Source organism: Panicum virgatum, chromosome 1K (assembly GCF_016808335.1).
Source record: "Panicum virgatum strain AP13 chromosome 1K, P.virgatum_v5, whole genome shotgun sequence".
Classification (NCBI taxonomy): domain Eukaryota; kingdom Viridiplantae; phylum Streptophyta; class Magnoliopsida; order Poales; family Poaceae; genus Panicum; species Panicum virgatum.
In genome coordinates this window covers 27,831,044-27,848,298 of record NC_053136.1, presented here as the reverse complement: position 1 = coordinate 27,848,298, position 17,255 = coordinate 27,831,044, and the positions used below count along the sequence as shown (strand labels likewise).

Sequence of the window (17,255 nt, the reverse complement as noted above, 5' to 3'; positions counted from 1 at the left end):
TCGCTTCACTAACCATGTCAGGGCCAAACACGTTCCTTTCACCGGCTTCAGACCAATTCAATGGGGTTCTACACCTTCGCCCATATAATGCCTCAAAAGGAGCCATTCTGACGCTTTCTTGATAGCTATTGTTATAGGCGAACTCGGCTAAAGGTAGACATTCATCCTATTTCTGGCTATAGGTAAGCGCGCATGCTCTGAGCATATCCTCTAGAATTTGATTGATTCTTTCTGTCTGACCGTCCGTCTGAGGGTGATAGGCTGAACTGTGAATGAGCTGAGTACCGAGGGCTGAGTGTAACTGTTCCCAAAAGCGTGCAACAAACTGGGCACCATGGTCAGAAATAATAGTCCGGGGTACCCCATGCAGACTAAGGATTCGACTGATATACAACTCAGCATAATGTTGTGCCATATAAATGGTCTTCACAGGTAGAAAATGGGCTGACTTCATGAGACAGTCCATGATAACCCAAATAGAATCATACCCCTTGGAGGTCCTGAGAAGTCCAACAATGAAATCCATACTAATATCTACCCACTTCCATGAGGGTATACTCAGGGGCTGCAAGGGACCAGCTGATCTCAAATGACTCGCCTTAACCCTTTTACAAATGTCACACTCGGACACATATCTGGCAATTTCCCGCTTCATTCTCATCCACCAGAAATGCTGTTTCAGATCTTGATACATTTTATTGCTGCCCGGGTGAATGGAATATCGGGAAAGATGAGCCTCATCAAGAATTTGTTTCCGAAGCTCAAAGTCCTTAGGTACCACTAGTCGGTTCTTAAACCATAAAACTCCCTCGCCATCTAGATGGAAACACGCCACTCGAGGGTCATTTTCTCCAATCCTTTGCCTAATCTTTCCCATGCCAACATTATTTTTTCTGAGCCGCAATAATATGATTGCGCAGTGTTGGAGTGAGGGTAAGGTTAGCAAGAGTACCCTCAGACACCATAGCCAACTTCATCTTCTCCATTTCTTGGCACAAAGTTTCATGCACCGCTGTGGCTAAGATGCAACTGCAACTAGCTTTGCGACTCAATGCATCGGCTACAACATTAGCCTTGCCCGGGTGATAGTGAATCTCCAGATCATAATCTTTGATCAACTCTAACCACCATCTCTGGCGTAAATTCAACTCGCTCTAGGTAAAAATATACTTCAAACTCTTATGATCCGAGTATATATGAACATGATTGCCCAGAAGATAATGGCGCCAGATCTTCAACGCATGCACTACTGCTGCCAGCTCCAAATCATGAGTGGCATAGTTCTCTTCGTGTCACCTGAGTGCTCTGGAGGCATAAGAAATCACTCGCTGATCCTACATAAGGAGTTAAGGACGCAGCCTAGGCCCGTACCTGATGCATCACAACAAGTATTAATGGCCGAATAATATCCGGCGAGGACAACAGGGATGACATTGTAGCCGGGACCCGTACCTAATGCATCAAAATACAAATCAAAAGGCTGGGTAATATCTGGCTGAGCGAGGATAGGGGCAGACGTCAGAAGCCTTCTCAGAGTCTGAAAAGCCTACTCACATTTGTCGTCCCAATTAAATCTCACCCCCTTCTTGAGTAATTCGGTCATGGGTCTAGCAATTTTAGAGAAGTCCGGTACAAACCGGCGATAATAACCCGCTAGCCCAAGGAAGCTGCGAATCTCTGAAACAGACGTGGGTGCCTGCCAATTCAGGACATCCTGAATCTTGCTAGGATTAACAGAAATACCGCCCCTCAGAGATAACATGGCCCAAGAATTGAACTTCCTTGAGCCAAAAATTACATTTACTGAACTTGGCATATAGCTTGTGCTCTCTGAGGCGTTGGAGAACAATGTTAAGATGCTTTGCATGTTCTTCTTCATTCTTGGAATATATAAGAATGTCGTCAATGAAAACCACGACAAACTTATCTAATTCAGGCATGAATACCGAGTTCATGAGATACATGAAGTGAGCAGGGGCATTTGTCAGCCCAAATGACATAACCAGATATTCATAAAGCCCATATCTGGTAGAGAAAGCCGTCTTGGGAATATCTTCAGCTCGGATTTTGATCTGGTGATACCCCGAGCGAAGATCAATCTTTGAGAATACCTTAGCCCCGACTAACTGATCGAATAGAATATCAATGCGGGGCAGAGGATATTTGTTCTTGATTGTGACAACATTTAAAGGCCGATAGTCCACACACATCCTGAGGCTCTGATCTTTCTTCTTGACAAAGAGTGCAGGACAGCCCCAGGGTGAGGTGCTAGGATGGATATAGCCTTTATCAAGTAATTCCTGCAATTGCTTCTTCAATTCTGCCAATTCATTGGGTGGCATTCGATATGGTCTTCTAGAGATCGGTGCCGTTCCCGGCTGCAATTCAATGGCAAACTCCACCTCACGATCAGGTGGCATTCCAGGCAAATCATCCAGAAAGACGTCCGGATATTCGCATACCACTGGTATATCTGCTAGCTTCTTGCCCTCGGCGTGGTTCACCGTATGGACCAACGGAGTGGAGCTCATAAGACCCAAGGTCATTGAACCATGGAAACTCCAAAGCAGAGTGCTGAATTTTAATAACCACAAGTGCTTCGCTTTCTTCATCTATGCCTAGTGATGCTAAGCATGGGGGACGCCCCGGTAATCTTTAGCAAGAGAGGCAGTGCTCTCATGACGAGGAAATTGAAGGATGAAGACAAGAGAGAGGTGAAGCAATGTGATGTAAAGCTCTAGCAACAGAGGAACTGGATTTTGATGACCACACAATGCTTCTACTTCTTCTTCCATGCCTAGCACATGCTAGCATGGGAGAGGCCTTGCTGAATTGAAAAGGTAACATCTCGATAAAACTTCTCTATTCCAACCAACTCTTCACAATGCCTATATATAAATCATCAACCATCAACTCGGTGTAATGTTTGTTTATCTCTTTCAACAATAACATGGCTACTGGGAGGACAACCCTGAGAATAATCTTTCTTTGTAAATATTCTTCCTTTGCTGAAATAAAAACATAACAAGTAATCTCTTTGCTTCGATAATTGCTGGTTTTGTATCTATTAAAATAATTTGTTGAGCCATTCCATTAAACATAGGAAAATCAAAAGGTTAGGCAAAATTCCCTGGTCAAGTTATTTAGCTTCATGCTAATTTAATTTGACATGTTCTTCAACGTGTCTTAAACATCGTTATTACTAACATGTGGCAATGAATGGTTGATACTTAAACTCATGCCTAGCTAGCAATCTTGTTAGATGTTTGTGGTGTAGCTCCCACAAACTATATGCACGAATCATATTTGCGCACATGCTAGGATTCACGAAAAACTAAGACTAACTTTTGCCTTATGAATTTCAAGATTATTCAAAAAAAATCTGATTTTCCTAGTTAAGAATTTTCCCGAGCCTTTGAGTTATTTTATTTCAAAATCTCTCTATCTCATTTGGCCAAAATTAAGATTTCAACCCATGAACCATGCACGGTCTAGCACGATTTTTGCTCTACTCTTTCATAAAATAAGGTAATACCGGCATGACCAATGCAAGAAGTGATGTGGAGCCAAGGTGAGTGCACCACTCTCAGTAAATATGTGCAGAACTTTGTTGGATCTTATTGAGTGTGCAGATGAAGAAGAAGCTCTACAACACACAGAGGCTCAATGAAGTTCAAAGGAAGAGCAATACCAGCAACAACAAAGAGGGCTTTACGTGTATCAAGACGCATTTGAGGATGACGGAAGAAGCAAGGAAGATAATAAAATACGCGCACAGTTTGAGATCCTTTACCTTCTCCCTTTATTATTACTACATATTTTCTTGTGTGTATGCGCATATTATTTTCTTTATTACATTTAGTTATGGCACAATAACGATCGGAACAATAAATTCATCATCTATGTGAACTATTGATATTGATCTTTGCTAAATGATACTATTCATATGATGTAATATGATGATCGATGCCGCTTTATTTAATAATGTATTTAATTATGCATGTCTTAACTGATGCTCACCAAAAAGCTCTTAAAATGAATTAAATACCAGCTAACATTCGTGGAGGTTATTATCATTCATTTAAGACCCACATATTTTACATGCTCTCTTGTTTAAATTTACTGAAGATGTCATTTTGAAAAGAAAAAACACTTGATTTTCACTTCAGTAATAATTCTTGCAAGAACTCCACCCATCCAGAGCCATAATAATGATTCAAAGATAAAACCTTAACAGTGCAAAATTTTATTCTCAGATGAATTGGATTAGGATTTATTTCTATGGTATAAGACTTAGAAGCCGGTCATTCCTTGGCGTATATCTTTTTATTGCTAGCCTCTCTGTTCATGCATTGTGATTTTTCTACATTGGAAATTTCGCAAACCTCAATGAACATTCCACCTTAAACCAAGAACATCTTTTTGCGATTACCCACCTTGACACAACCTATCGATGAGTATGGAATTATTTCGAGAAAAATCAGTCAGTTTCTGTACATCATCTGTGTATCAATCATCAAAGGACAAGAAGATGAAGACGTGGGCCAAGACTAAGCACCAGGGGGCATGAAAACAGCCCAGGCCGAGCGGCCTGCGGCCTGCCCCTTGAGCCGCTCGGCATAGGCCCCTGTTGCCCCCAATCATGATAAATTTTGGCGAGCTTCAACTTCGAGAGAATCAAAGACCGGTGGTGCGGAGACATCTGAAGAAGAAGATTAATTTCAGCAGAATTTCTGTCGACTTCTCATGCTCGAGGACGAGCAATGTCTAAGCATTGGGGGGGTCTGTGCATCAAGATCACCTGCTGAAATAAGGTTGGTATAATCATGCTATTTTCAAAGTCAAGGAGGCAAAAATAAAAAAATAAAAAAGAGAAAAGGAAAAAAAAGAAAAAAAGAGAGAGAAAAGAATAGAATATATATATATATATACCTATGTGCTAATCTACACCCTATGTGTAGAATAGCATTCTACACCCAGCCACATCAAATCAGCCCACTCAGCCACAACCGAACCGAACCAGCCCACCACCTCCGGCCCGACCCACCAGCTCCCACCCCGCAGGTCCACGCCACCCCATTCGCGCTCACCCCCCCCCCCCCCCCGGGCCCGGCTGCCTCTCCTGAAGCACCCCGAAGGCCCGACCCCCACCCACCCCACGCAAAACCTAATCCAATCGTGCCCCTCCAGGACTCGGCGACGGAAGCGCGTCGCATCCCAGGCGGGCGGGGGGCGGCGGCGGAGGCGCGGCCGCAGCCCGGTGACGGGATCCCAGGCGTGCAGCGGCGGCGCGGCCGCAGCCTGGCGTCGGGATCCACTCCCGCGCCCTCGAACGGCGACGTCCGGAACCGAGGTATCCCCCCTAGCGCCCTCGACATAACAATACTGAACTATTTAGAAACTACTGAACTACTGAATCAAACAACAAAATACTAGACTACCGAACTATATGAGATTGAATAGAGCTTAGTAACAGAAACTACTAAAACTAAAAAGCTACTAAACTCGTGGAATTTTATATTCAGTAACTCAACATAGTAACTCAACATAGGTTGAACAATCTAGAGCCAGATACTCCAAGCCATGACAAAGCTTTTCAATAATTTTTCGATGCCCCAACTTGCTCGCCTCGGTACAGCTCACACACGGTCATCTTCGGGCACAGTGGCACGGACCACCGCTGTTCCCCGCGCACATTAATTGAAATACAAATACTAGAATACTGAACAATAATGGATTGAAAGAACATGTTAACTAAAAAATACTGAACTACAGAAACTACTGAACAAATGCATTTTCTGGTAATACGCCGATAACTGGCGAATACATTTCTTCGGCAATTGAATAATTGGACTACCGAACTACCGGAAATAAAAAAACTAATGAACTATCGCCATCACACAACACAATACAAATTACTGGACCACAAATGTAGATGAGACAGAGATAATTCAGTAATTGATCCTACCAAAACTACAAAAAAAATCTACTAAACTAGTGCCTTTTGTAGGGATTGCTCCATTACCGACGAATCAATTTTCTTCACTTTTTGGATCAAAATACTGGACTATTGAACTACTGAATCAAAAGAATAATACTAGACTGCTGAACTAATGTATCAAAAAGATAATACTAGACTCTTGAACTACATGAGATTTGAATAACGCTTCTCGACACTACTGAACACATTAGACTACTGAACATATTAGTATTACTGAATTAATGGATTAAAAACCTAAATACTAAGACTACTGAACTACAATAGATTGAATAGATCACCTGATACTACCTGAAAACTAAGCTAGTAAAATTTTCAAATTTAGTAACTAAATATAGATTGAATAGGCCAATACTGAACCATCCTAGCACCGGATAGTGATCTCGATGGCACCCACTATAACTAGAAATCAAACCATAAATTATTGAATTCAATCAGTCCATCACAGCAAAACACACGGAGAAAAGTTATAATAGAGGTATTAGCTCAATTACTGAGAGAGAGAGAGAAGTTGAGTGCTTCTGTATTTATCGAATTCCAATGGAAGGTTCAGTAATTTTTTTCATCCCCAATCTGCTCACCACAGCACACCTCTAGGCATGGGGGTACTCCCTGCCGCTGCTCCCTGCCTGGGCGGGTCATGCCGCACGCCTGGCCAACCACAGTATGCGCCGCCGCCTTCGACAGGGTCCCCGCGCCCCTGCCTCTGGAGTTCCTGCACGCTCCAGCTGCGGCCTCTGCACGTGCCTACTCCTTTCAGACCGCAGCTGCTGGCCGGCCAGCCGCCGCCTCCGCTGGCCCGTGCGGCCACCTCCCCCGTGTCGCACCACACCGCAGCAGCCTCCTCTGCTGGCCTACTCCTCCTCTGCCCGCAATTACTTAGTGAGAAGCACAATTGACACAGAATTTGCTGCTCCCGTGTGGCTGCACGCTGCTGCTCCTGGAATTCCCCCATTGCCGCACGTTCCTCGCCGCCGCCTACCCAGTAGCAGGCCCGCGCGACGACCGCGCCACGCGCCATGGCGTGGCCTCGAGCGCCCAATGAACCGCGCCGCTGCTGCCCTCGCCCGGCCTGCGCCTCGCCGCCGCAGCCTTGCGCCCGCCTGCGCGCCGCCGCTACCCTCGTCGGCCTATGCACCGCCGCTGCCCTCGTCGGCCTATGCACCGCCGCTGCCCTCGCCGGCCTGCACACCGCAACTGCCACTGGACCCGCGTGCCGCAGATCCGGGGACGTCTCGCACTCGCCGCTCGCCGCGCTCCGCGCGGCTCGCCGCTCGTGCTCGCGAATGAAGAAGCTAGACAAGGTGGGGCGGGTCGGTTAGCTAGATAGGTGTTAGGCTGGTTGGGTGTAGAATCCCATTCTACACCTAGGACTAGTTTGGGATGCCGGGGATTAATCCCCAGGGCTTCGCTCCCCTAGGCCCCCCATCCCTGTGCCCGTCAGAACCCAGGGGTGCGCTCTCCCCGCAGGGTGCCCATCCCGGGCAGCATTTGGCGCCTCCCCTGGTCCTGCGGGATGATTACTCCCTGCTGCTGCTTGCTGCTGCGCTGCTTCCGGCTGCTACTGCCGAGCGGATTGCTGCTGCTGCTGCCGCTGCCGTTCTGCTGCTGCTGGCTGCTAGGGCCCTGTTTGTTTTCGTATCACAACTACGACACACGATTTCTGAGAAAAGAATCTTCAATGCATGGAGTACTAAACGAAGTTTATTTGCAAAACATTTTCACGGATGTGTGTAACTAATCGATGATTGGCTACAATGATGCTACAATACTCAACTTCTAATCGTGCGGTCAAAGGCCTCATTAGGTTCGTCTCGCGAAATAGCGCAGGGCTGTGGAGTTAGTTTTACAAATTGCATTCATTTAATACCCCTAATTATTAGTAAAAAATTTTGTGCTGCTTGTGCTACTCACAACCAAACAGGGCCTAGGCTGCTCGGCTGCTGCAGCTGCAGCCAAGAGCAGCCCACTCCAGCCCTCCGAACACGGCGACACGGGGACGTACACACACATTGGCATGTAACTCAAAATCCCAGCACGTGCGAAAACTCAAAATCTACGACGTACAAAATATATTCAGCAGAAGCAAAAGCACGCGATGAACAGGCTGCCAAAGGAAGAAAGAAACAATACTAGGCATCATCATCAGGAGTAAAAATATGATCAGTAGGAATTAAAATTTAATTATTCAAGCAGCACATATGCAATACACAATGAACTAAAGATCATGAAGCTTCACTAGATATAGCTAGTAGCAACCTTTTACCATCGACTAGATCTTAAATTTCAAAAAAAAAAAATCTAGTCTACTACAACCTAGATAAATTGCTTCAGAAACCAAGTAGCCACTAGTCTACTACAGATCATGACTCACGCATTCCACTGAATACCATAGCATTTAAGTTGCAGGTAACTTTCTGTACATGTGCAAGTTAAATTCAGAACTAGAGTAAAGAAACCTGGAAAAAAGACATGTGCATGTCCAAGTGAAATCAAACTGAAAACTCAGACTACATTAAAAGGTAAAGATTCTTACAGGTTCCATTTTCTGCATAACTGTTTCATCAACTAAACTACTCTAACATAATAGAATTCATCAACTACCTCGGTTTGGTTTACATGTAGAACTCTAAGCCAGAGGGAGAGACTAAATCAAATAGAGCAAGGGCTAAGTAATTAATCATATTAAAAGATCAAGGTAGTGATCATGTAGTAGCTGTGTAGTGAATAAAATCCAATCAGAAAGAATAGGATCTTTATTGGTAACCCTATCCTTGCTTTGTTCAGCTTGGTGGCAGAAAACCTGTTCCAAAAAGATTGAATTGCATTGAAAAGGTGACTGTTATTTCCTTATTGGTCACTACTATCGGCTAATGTGGTTTTGTCGGACCATTGCATCTGCCTACATAAAGAATGAAACATTTCTTATTTAAATACACTATGACATTGCAGGTATAGAGCAATTCACATATTGGATTCCAACAATGGAACTTAGATTAGGTCCAATACTACTTGACTATGAAATTCAGTCCAGTGCTATGCTGTATCTGAATTTCTGAACTGCATAGCTTTTTACCAGTGGAAGACAAGAGCGAGACTGATTTCTAGGACTCCCAATCAAAAACTCTAAAAATTTGTACCTGGTCACGAGAATTAGCATATAGAACAGGCGCTACAGCTAACTGTTTCAGCAAGCAAAAGCTCTAAAAATCTATACCTGGTCATCGGAATTAGCATATAAAACAGACGCTATAGGTTTCAGCCGTGTGAACTAACCTCCAGTGTCTGTGGAAGGGAGGAGATGCCTTCAGCAATCGAAAGATGGTGTCGGAGGACTCTACACCGGGGAGGAGCAGGGGAAGAAATCATCAATTTCACAAGATCTATTCTAAGAAGTAAGCACACCCTAGAAAAAATAGGAAGGGGGAAGGAAGAGGAAATGGAGAAGGAAAAGGGGGTTGCAGGAAACGAGCATACAGATAGATGCTGAGCCACAGTTTGGAGGTGAGGTGCCGGTGGCCACGGAGACGGAGACGGAGACGCCGACGGCGTGGAAGTAGTGGCGGCCATGAAGGCAAAGGTGTGGAGATGTGGAAGCAACAGCTGTGGAGGAGGGGACGATGGAGGTGGGGAAGAAGGTCGGCCGTTCGCGGCGGCGGCGGCGGCGGCCGTTCGTCGCATCTCGCGAGCAACACGGAGAGCTCGAGACTCGGGAGAAGACGGGGGGTTGCTCCCCGACCTGTCGAGGTGGGGCGTGTTTCCCCGTGGAAAGGAGGCAGATCGGGGCATGAGAACCCTGTCGCTTGGTGTTCCAAATGTCCGATTAAATCAACCCGTGGATTGTATTCCCGTGGTCTTCCCACCAGGGGAAAACGCAGGGATCCCTGCGGGGATTGGAGTTTCCAAACGAAGCCCGGTGTAGAATAGCGCTCTCTCTGTATATATATATATATATATATATATATATATATATATATATATATATATATATGAAAAGAAAAATAAAAAGAGCCCCTTGATAATCCAAAAGTAGCATTGTTTTCAAGGCTTCATGTGAAATCCATACTCATTTTTCCAACCATGTGCAATCCAATTTTGAGAACTTCTCTGTGTCTCAAGATTTCCGCTTGCCCTTTGCACATGTCCACCATCTCAAATGTGTGTGTTTCATTTTCTATCCTTCCATCAACATTAATTTTCTCATGACCTTTTTGACAAGTCTCAGTAAAACCAATAGAAGTTTTTCCTAGTTTGATAATATGCTGAATATAAAATATTTTGCTAGGATTGTTCACACCTACCGAGCTCCACATAAAAGCCATCCACTTGCAAATAAAGTGTAGGAGTGATAAAAATTCTAGTATAGGCTTTGAGAGACTTGTGAGCTGAGAGTTTTCTGAGTAATTGCAAGAATTTGTTGCTTGTTGAAAATATTTTCTTAAAAAAATCTAAAACTAAAAAAGGTCTGAAGTTTATTTAAATTTGAGAGCATTGTTCTTAACTCTTGTGGCATGTTCGTTGTTGAAAATGATCACCTTTCATACTGATGAGCTGGTTAACACTTTAACATTAATTGAAATCTTAACATGAGCATCTAGTTTTGCTATGTATGATTAAATGTAAGATTAAATAATGAAGGGCGGCGCTGATTACTTACTCGAGGACGAGTAAGGACTAAGCATGGGGGGTTGTTGACGCTCGTTAAGTGCACACTTTTACCCACGTTTATCCTCGATAATCATATGAATATTGCATCATTATCATCGATCATACCTAACAATCAGGTGATTTTCACATATGGACTTGGTTTTGGAGCAATGTTGATTTTTGCAGGAAAATGGCCCAAAATAGGCCACTTTTGTACAAGGCTCAAAACCATGGATTAAAGCCCAGAGCACGTGAAGCTAACAGGCCTCAAAGAGGGCCCCAGATGGCCTAGAATTCAAGCCCAAACACTTGGCCCAAGCCAATTCAGAGCCCGTTAACAACCCACCTTCACAAAGCAAGGAAAGATGATGACTTAAGGGTGAAGGAATCAAGAGAATGGCAGCCCAAATCAAATCGCGACCAAATAAACCGGCAGATGGAAAGATTATCAAGAGCAATCAGAATCGCGAAGAGGATGGCGTCCAAGGCCCACATGAATGTGACCACGACTCTTCTAGAAGCATGGAGCAACTTGTCGCCAAAGATCATCGCGAGCTGCCAAAGGAAAGGGGCAGGCCGATCTGCCTACGTTATTTTTGGCCCCGTTTCGCTTCCCCTTTTTACCACGCGCTCTCCTCGGACTATAAATTGCCACCCCCCCCCGAGGGTTCGACACACAACAATTCGCATCGCAGCAGAGAAGCCCGAGAACTTAAGGGACACCATCCGGAGAGCAGAGGGTTGTGCAAGCATTTGGAGGATGGGCTAGGCTATTCTCTAGCCGACGTGGTCACCCTGCGAGGAAGAACCATGTCGGAGTTCTGGAGCTAGAATCATCGGATCAAAGGTATGATCTCGGTTGTGATCTAGATGATGAACAATCTAAAATGTGTATAATTTAGCACAGAATATAATCCCTCACTGACATAAGAGCTCTTAAACAAAGAGCCCATTTGGCACGACTGCGACTTCTCCAAAAATGATTGTGGTTATGGCTCCTTTGGTGAAGCAACTTCTCTGGTGGAAGTGAATCCATTTTGAAAAATATTTGGCGAAACGATTTCTCTCTTTTTTTCATGAATGGATTAAAGAGGCGGAGCCTGTATATCTGGCTCATCCACGGTCCACGTAGTGTAATTTGTTTCCGGCTGTAGAGGGTGCTTCGTGCATAAACCTGTTTCTAAATTGCTTCTTTCATACAACTTTAGGTAAAGTGTCCATGGAGCCATTCCAAAAGCTCTGCTAAGGAAGCTCCAAGAAGTGATTTTTTTCAATGTAAGAGCAACTCCAACAGCTTGACTAAACTTGTTTTGTTATGTAAAAATGAAAAAATTAACCGTAAAACAGAGATCCAACAGACTTTCTATTTGACTCGCTTCTCTATGTGACTAGCTATAACCCCCCCCCCCCTCCCGCTAGCAATGTATGCTGAGCAGGTTGGACTCGCTATCAGCCCATCGCGCGCGCACCAGGCAATTTCCCCCACGCCCTCCTGCCGCCCTTCTTCTACCTCGCGCTATCACCGTCGCGTCATGGCCTCTCCCGTACGTAGTCGCCGTCGCACCCTATCATGTTTGCACAACCTGCCATCGTTGTGCGTGCCGAGGTCCCGCCTTGCTGCCGTCGCCCTCAGCCATTTTCGCGCCCTGCCGCTGTTGCTATCGGCTCGCTTCACCGTCGCGGAGGCCTGAGTGGCGGCACATCGGCCAAAGCGGCGCGGCGCGCTCGCGGAGGTGGCGGCGGGCCTGATGCGAGGAGGAGCTGGATTGGGCGGGGTTGCGGAGGCATGGGTGGCGGCGCACCTGCTCGAAGAGGATGATGGATGGATGGAAGAAAGAAAAAAAGGCATCGGCAGATTTGAGTTGGATATGGAGAGTTAAATAGCGAGTTTGTTGGTTTTCCAATACCCTAGAAAGCTTTCTATATTTTTTAGAACTCTTTAAAATATCTAAATTTAACTAAAATTATACCTAAACTGTTGGAGATGCTCTAAACCTAGCTTTATTGAAACAGCTGCGCTCCTCAAATGCCATCTTTGTACTCCACTCACGGTTTGACTTTGACACGGTCGACATGTGATGGAACAGGCGTGGCCGGCCTCAACCCCCGATGACCAAGAAAGAGCCCCGTCCATTGAACTCGCCCTCCCTCTCCTCACCCGGCGCACAACCCCGTCCAGATCCATCGCGCCCCCGCGCATGTCGTCAAACCAGCGACGCGCGCCGGTGGGGTGGTGAACCCTCGCTCTCCCAACCTCCCACCGTCCGTACCCGCGCCCCATGCCCCCGCTCACGTGCGTGCCCCGCCACGCGGGGAAAACACCCAGTGGGGGGCTCGTTTCCCTGTGAGATCCCGTGGAAAACGGCCGGAGAAGCTGCCACGCGCGCGGGCGGCGTCACGTGCCGGCGACCACCAGCCCCAGCCGCAGGCCACCCGCCGCCACCGTCCTGATCCTGGGCATCCTGCTCCGCGATCCTCATCCTGTCATCCCCTCGCTCGCCGCGACGTGAGCCCGTGACCGGGACCAAGGTGGTGTGCTGGCGTGGCGTGTTATAAATGCTGGCCGTCCTCGCGCCACCTGCTTTTCCTCCCCCCTCTCTCGCTCCTCTCCGAATCCCCGCGCAGGCAAGGGCGCTGAGGAGGAGGGCAGACGAGGCAGCAAGACCGAGCCGCCGGGGTCGGGACGGGGGAGGCCGAGGAGACCCCTGAAATCGCAGATCCTACCTCCTCCTTCCCGCCCGCCCGTGCCCAATCAGCGCGCCGTTCTTGCCGCCGCCGCCGCATCCTCCGAGGTGAGGCGATTCCTGCACCCGGCCCTCCTCTAACTTTGGGTGGGTGGGGATTGGTTGGTGGGGGCTAATGGTGACAGCGGTCGCGTAATGCGGCGGCGGCGGCCGGTTTTGGTGCCTCCAAGGATGCTTGCCGGAGCAAGCGTTTCTTCTCTCTTGGTCGGTTGCCAAGTAGGGGTTTGGGGTGTCAGGGATTGACTGCGACGCGGACATTGTCGGAGGGTTCTTGCGGTAGCACCATGGTTGGGATTTGGGATTGGGACTGTGAATTTGATGACTCTGTTTTCGTTTGTTGCAGGGACATCGCATAAACAAGAAGCTGCAGGATGGTGCTCTGGGTATTCGGCTACGGCTCCCTGATCTGGAACCCCGGCTTCGACTTCGACGACAAGATCCTTGGCTTCATCAAGGGCTACAAGCGCACCTTCAACCTTGGTATGGATGCTTGCACGCCCCTGATTGGCAATCCTAGTTGACCAGCTCCTGTAACTTTTTTTTTTTATGGTGGCGCCTCTTTGACCTGAACCTCATGGTTTATGCCGTCTGCTTTGTTTTTCTTTCTACAGCATGCATTGACCATAGAGGCACACCAGAGCACCCAGCGAGGACCTGCACGCTTGAAACCGACGAGGAGGCCATATGTGTAAGAGAACACTCCCTGTTTATTTCCCCGTTGTTCAGTATTCTTGTTGCAGAGATGGATTATCTTTCTTACCAAAGGTGGCAGAGTGTGCTTTCAACGGCATTCTAGAGTACCACACTTCTTTCAGGAGATGCATCTAGTTTTGCAATAGTGTCCAATGAGTGGCGCTTCCAGGACTTACCGAATCCTGGAAAATGGTTGATTTTGAAAACCATATGGAGAACTAAGTCATTGTATGAATTCTCCGAAACTTCACTGTTTCAGTTGGACTTTGAATCACCTGAACATTTAGCCTATAAAATTTTAAGGATTGGGCTAAAAAAGGGCCAGACTAAATTTTTATATGTGAAAGGGCATTAGTGCCATGATCCATTACCACCTCTAAGTGCCACCTGTGATTTAATTCACATAAGTTTTCTAAAATCCAGTTTTCGCTTGGCAACAGATTGAATTCACTTAAGTTGTCTGAAATCTAGTATTCTCTTGGCAACGGATTTCAACATGGACTGTTGCCTCCTGGCAGGCAACAGATTGAATTCACTTAAGTTCTCTGAAATTTAGTTTTCTCTTGGCAACAGATTGAATTCACTTAAGTTCTCTGAAATGCAGTTCTGGATCCTGATTTTGTTCTGGGCCACTCAATGTTCCAACATGTAGTTTCTTGCACTGACCTCGGCCTCATGTCTTATTTGATTCATATCTTTGTACCAGTTATTCAATCATATTGGTGTGTTCAACCGCACATAAGCTGAACTCAATAACAGACTCAATACTTGTATATCTGACATTGACACATGCAAGAGGCTAGCGATCATGCTTTACCTGTTTGTATGCTAGTTTGCTCCACACTTTTGTCAAAGACTTGCTGTGCATTTTAGTCCTGAATGTACAAATACAGTTCGTTACAAAGTAAAAATGCTTGATTCTTGTTCTAATTTTTTTATTCTGATAAGTATGTCTTTTATTCATATCATGTTCTTTGTATTGGAATGATGTAATTTAGTATTCCCATTCTGATTTCCTTATGTAACTTGTATTAACAGTTTGATATAATATAATTGTTTGCAGTGGGGAATCGCGTATTGCGTCAAGGGTGGTATAGACAAAGAGCGGAAAGCAATGCAGGTGCAGTGCATTATCCCAGTGTGTTTTGTAGTTCAAAAGAGAGGGGGGTGGGGGGGGACCTAGATATTTTGGGTTAGATTTACATTGAAAATCTATTTTTCACATTTCAGTACTTGGAGAGAAGAGAGTGTGAGTATGACCAGAAGATATCTGTTGACTTCTTCAAGGTACTATTCATTTATGTGCATTAGTTTGAACTAATTTTCTTTTCCTTTCACAACTCTCATTGTCCTTTGCGAAATGTCAGGAAGGAGATTCTCTGAAGCCAGCTGTGACAAACGTGCTAGTGTAAGAATACGAACCCAAAAATGTCACTTATGTGTTAAATTTCTCTGGAACTCACAAAGCTTGATTTTCATTCAGTTTTGTATCCACACCTGATCCAATCGGCAACAAATACTATCTTGGTCCTGCCCCTTTGGAGGATATGGCAAGGTAGGATATTGCCGCTCCCTTACTGTTTTTTATGGCAAGACAGGTCCAACTAGTACATCATCAAGCATTTTGTCTGACATGTTCTCTTGTTTGCAATGGCAGGCAAATTGCTACAGCCAATGGCCCCAATGGCTATAATAGGGATTACCTGTTCAACATGGAGAAGGCATTGGCCAGCATAAGTATGGGAGGCTCCCTTTTATTGTAGTTTTATTTGGCTAAGCACTTCTTAGCATTCATTTTTTCTCTTGAACGATGCCTAGCATTCATCAATTTCAAACATGGTTTTATTCACGAAGTTCAGTTCTTATGGTTCCATCCTTACCAAATGGTTCTGACACGCCTCTGCAGGCCATGAAGATGATGCGATAATTGAGCTTGCGAATGAGGTGAGGATGGTGCTGAACAGAGCGAAGGAGGCGAAGGTCACTGGCTCCGACATAACCCTGAAATCTCATGTTCAGCTGGTGCACCTGTCTGCTCTTCCCGAAGGCACCGTTGTGGACTCGAGATAGCAAGAACCTTGAAGCCCAGCTGGATCAGCGAAGGAGATGAATGTCCTCTGACCATACTTTTGATGTTGTTCCATCGGAGACTCCAAATTTGCTTTCACCTCTTTAATGTTTGTGGCCATCGTGTACTGAATTTGAATTCTTCTTTACCACGGTTGTGGTGAGTCTGTACCTTTCAGTGTGGAATGCTAAAGACAGCACTAGCGATATTTGTTTCTGAGCTCCTTTACGGCGCATAATATTAGGTTATACAAAGTTTGATAATACTATCTTCTAAAGACCTAAATGGGGGGTGTTTTTTGGCCCGCCATCGAGCCACATCAAAAAAACAAGGGCCGTCCGATCGGCCAGCAAAGAGATCTAGGCCGTCGGATCGCATGTAAATTTCACAAAAAAGTCCCTCAACTTTTTAGAAATTAACCCGCGGTCCGTATATTTTTATGAAAAAACCCTGAACTTTTTACAAATCAACCCGCAGTCCAAAATTTTGCCAAAAAGTCCCCTAGCTTTGTGAAAATCAATCCATAGTCTCTGCATTTTTACTAAACAAACCCTAAAATTTCTACAAAATAACCTGGAGTCTAAATTTTATAGAAAAGTCCCTCAAGATTACAGAAATCAACCCGCAGCCCGTATATTTTTATGAAAAAGACACTGAGCTTTTTACAAATCAACCCACAGTCCAAAATTTTGCCAAAAAGTCCCAAAGCTTTGTGAAAATCAACCCATAGTCCCTGCATTTTTACTGAACAACTCCTAAAATTTCAAAAAAAGAACCTATAGTCTAAAATTTTGTAAAAACATCAATAACATTTGTAACAATCACTGGTCTACAATTAATGGTGCGGCAACGCCGCGCTAGCCTTTCTAGTGTTATATACTATTTAAAAGTTTTAGAATCTCTGGCAGTGGAAAGATTAGACGGGAGCTGATAGATCTCTCATTGGTGTCAGATAAATTGTGAAATCTCCTAAAAATGCATAAGAGATCGGGTGGTGCAGCTCTATGAGCAATTAAAAGAAATCGATAGGTTGTGAACGTAATTAAAATAAATAAGAGATTGAAGCAATGACAGCCTTGTTCGAGCTAAAAGAGATCGGATATGA

General features: G+C 45.3%; 1 protein-coding gene and 1 long non-coding RNA gene across 4 annotated transcripts; one reads left to right on the top strand and one right to left on the bottom strand.

Moving 5' to 3' along the window:
• Positions 1–4,311: 4,311 nt before the first annotated feature.
• Positions 4,312–9,808, bottom strand: LOC120700953. 3 transcript variants are annotated; one of them, XR_005685969.1, is made up of 2 exons: positions 9,275–9,808; positions 4,312–4,804 (listed from the first exon to the last, which is right to left on the bottom strand). It is a non-coding gene; the product is annotated as an uncharacterized LOC120700953 (long non-coding RNA). The 3 variants fall into 3 exon arrangements; XR_005685968.1 differs by having other exon boundaries at positions 4,312–4,801; XR_005685967.1 differs by lacking the exon at positions 4,312–4,804 and adding an exon at positions 8,162–8,801.
• Positions 9,809–12,959: 3,151 nt separating this feature from the next.
• On the top strand, positions 12,960–16,413 carry LOC120700942 (gamma-glutamylcyclotransferase 2-2-like). The gene is made up of 9 exons (XM_039985137.1): positions 12,960–13,437; positions 13,733–13,869; positions 14,001–14,077; positions 15,146–15,202; positions 15,313–15,369; positions 15,450–15,490; positions 15,566–15,637; positions 15,740–15,819; positions 15,989–16,413. The coding sequence occupies exons 2-9, from the start codon at positions 13,761–13,763 to the stop codon at positions 16,150–16,152; spliced, it is 657 nt and encodes a 218-aa protein (XP_039841071.1). The 5' UTR covers positions 12,960–13,437; positions 13,733–13,760; the 3' UTR covers positions 16,153–16,413.
• The last annotated feature ends 842 nt before the right edge of the window (positions 16,414–17,255 follow it).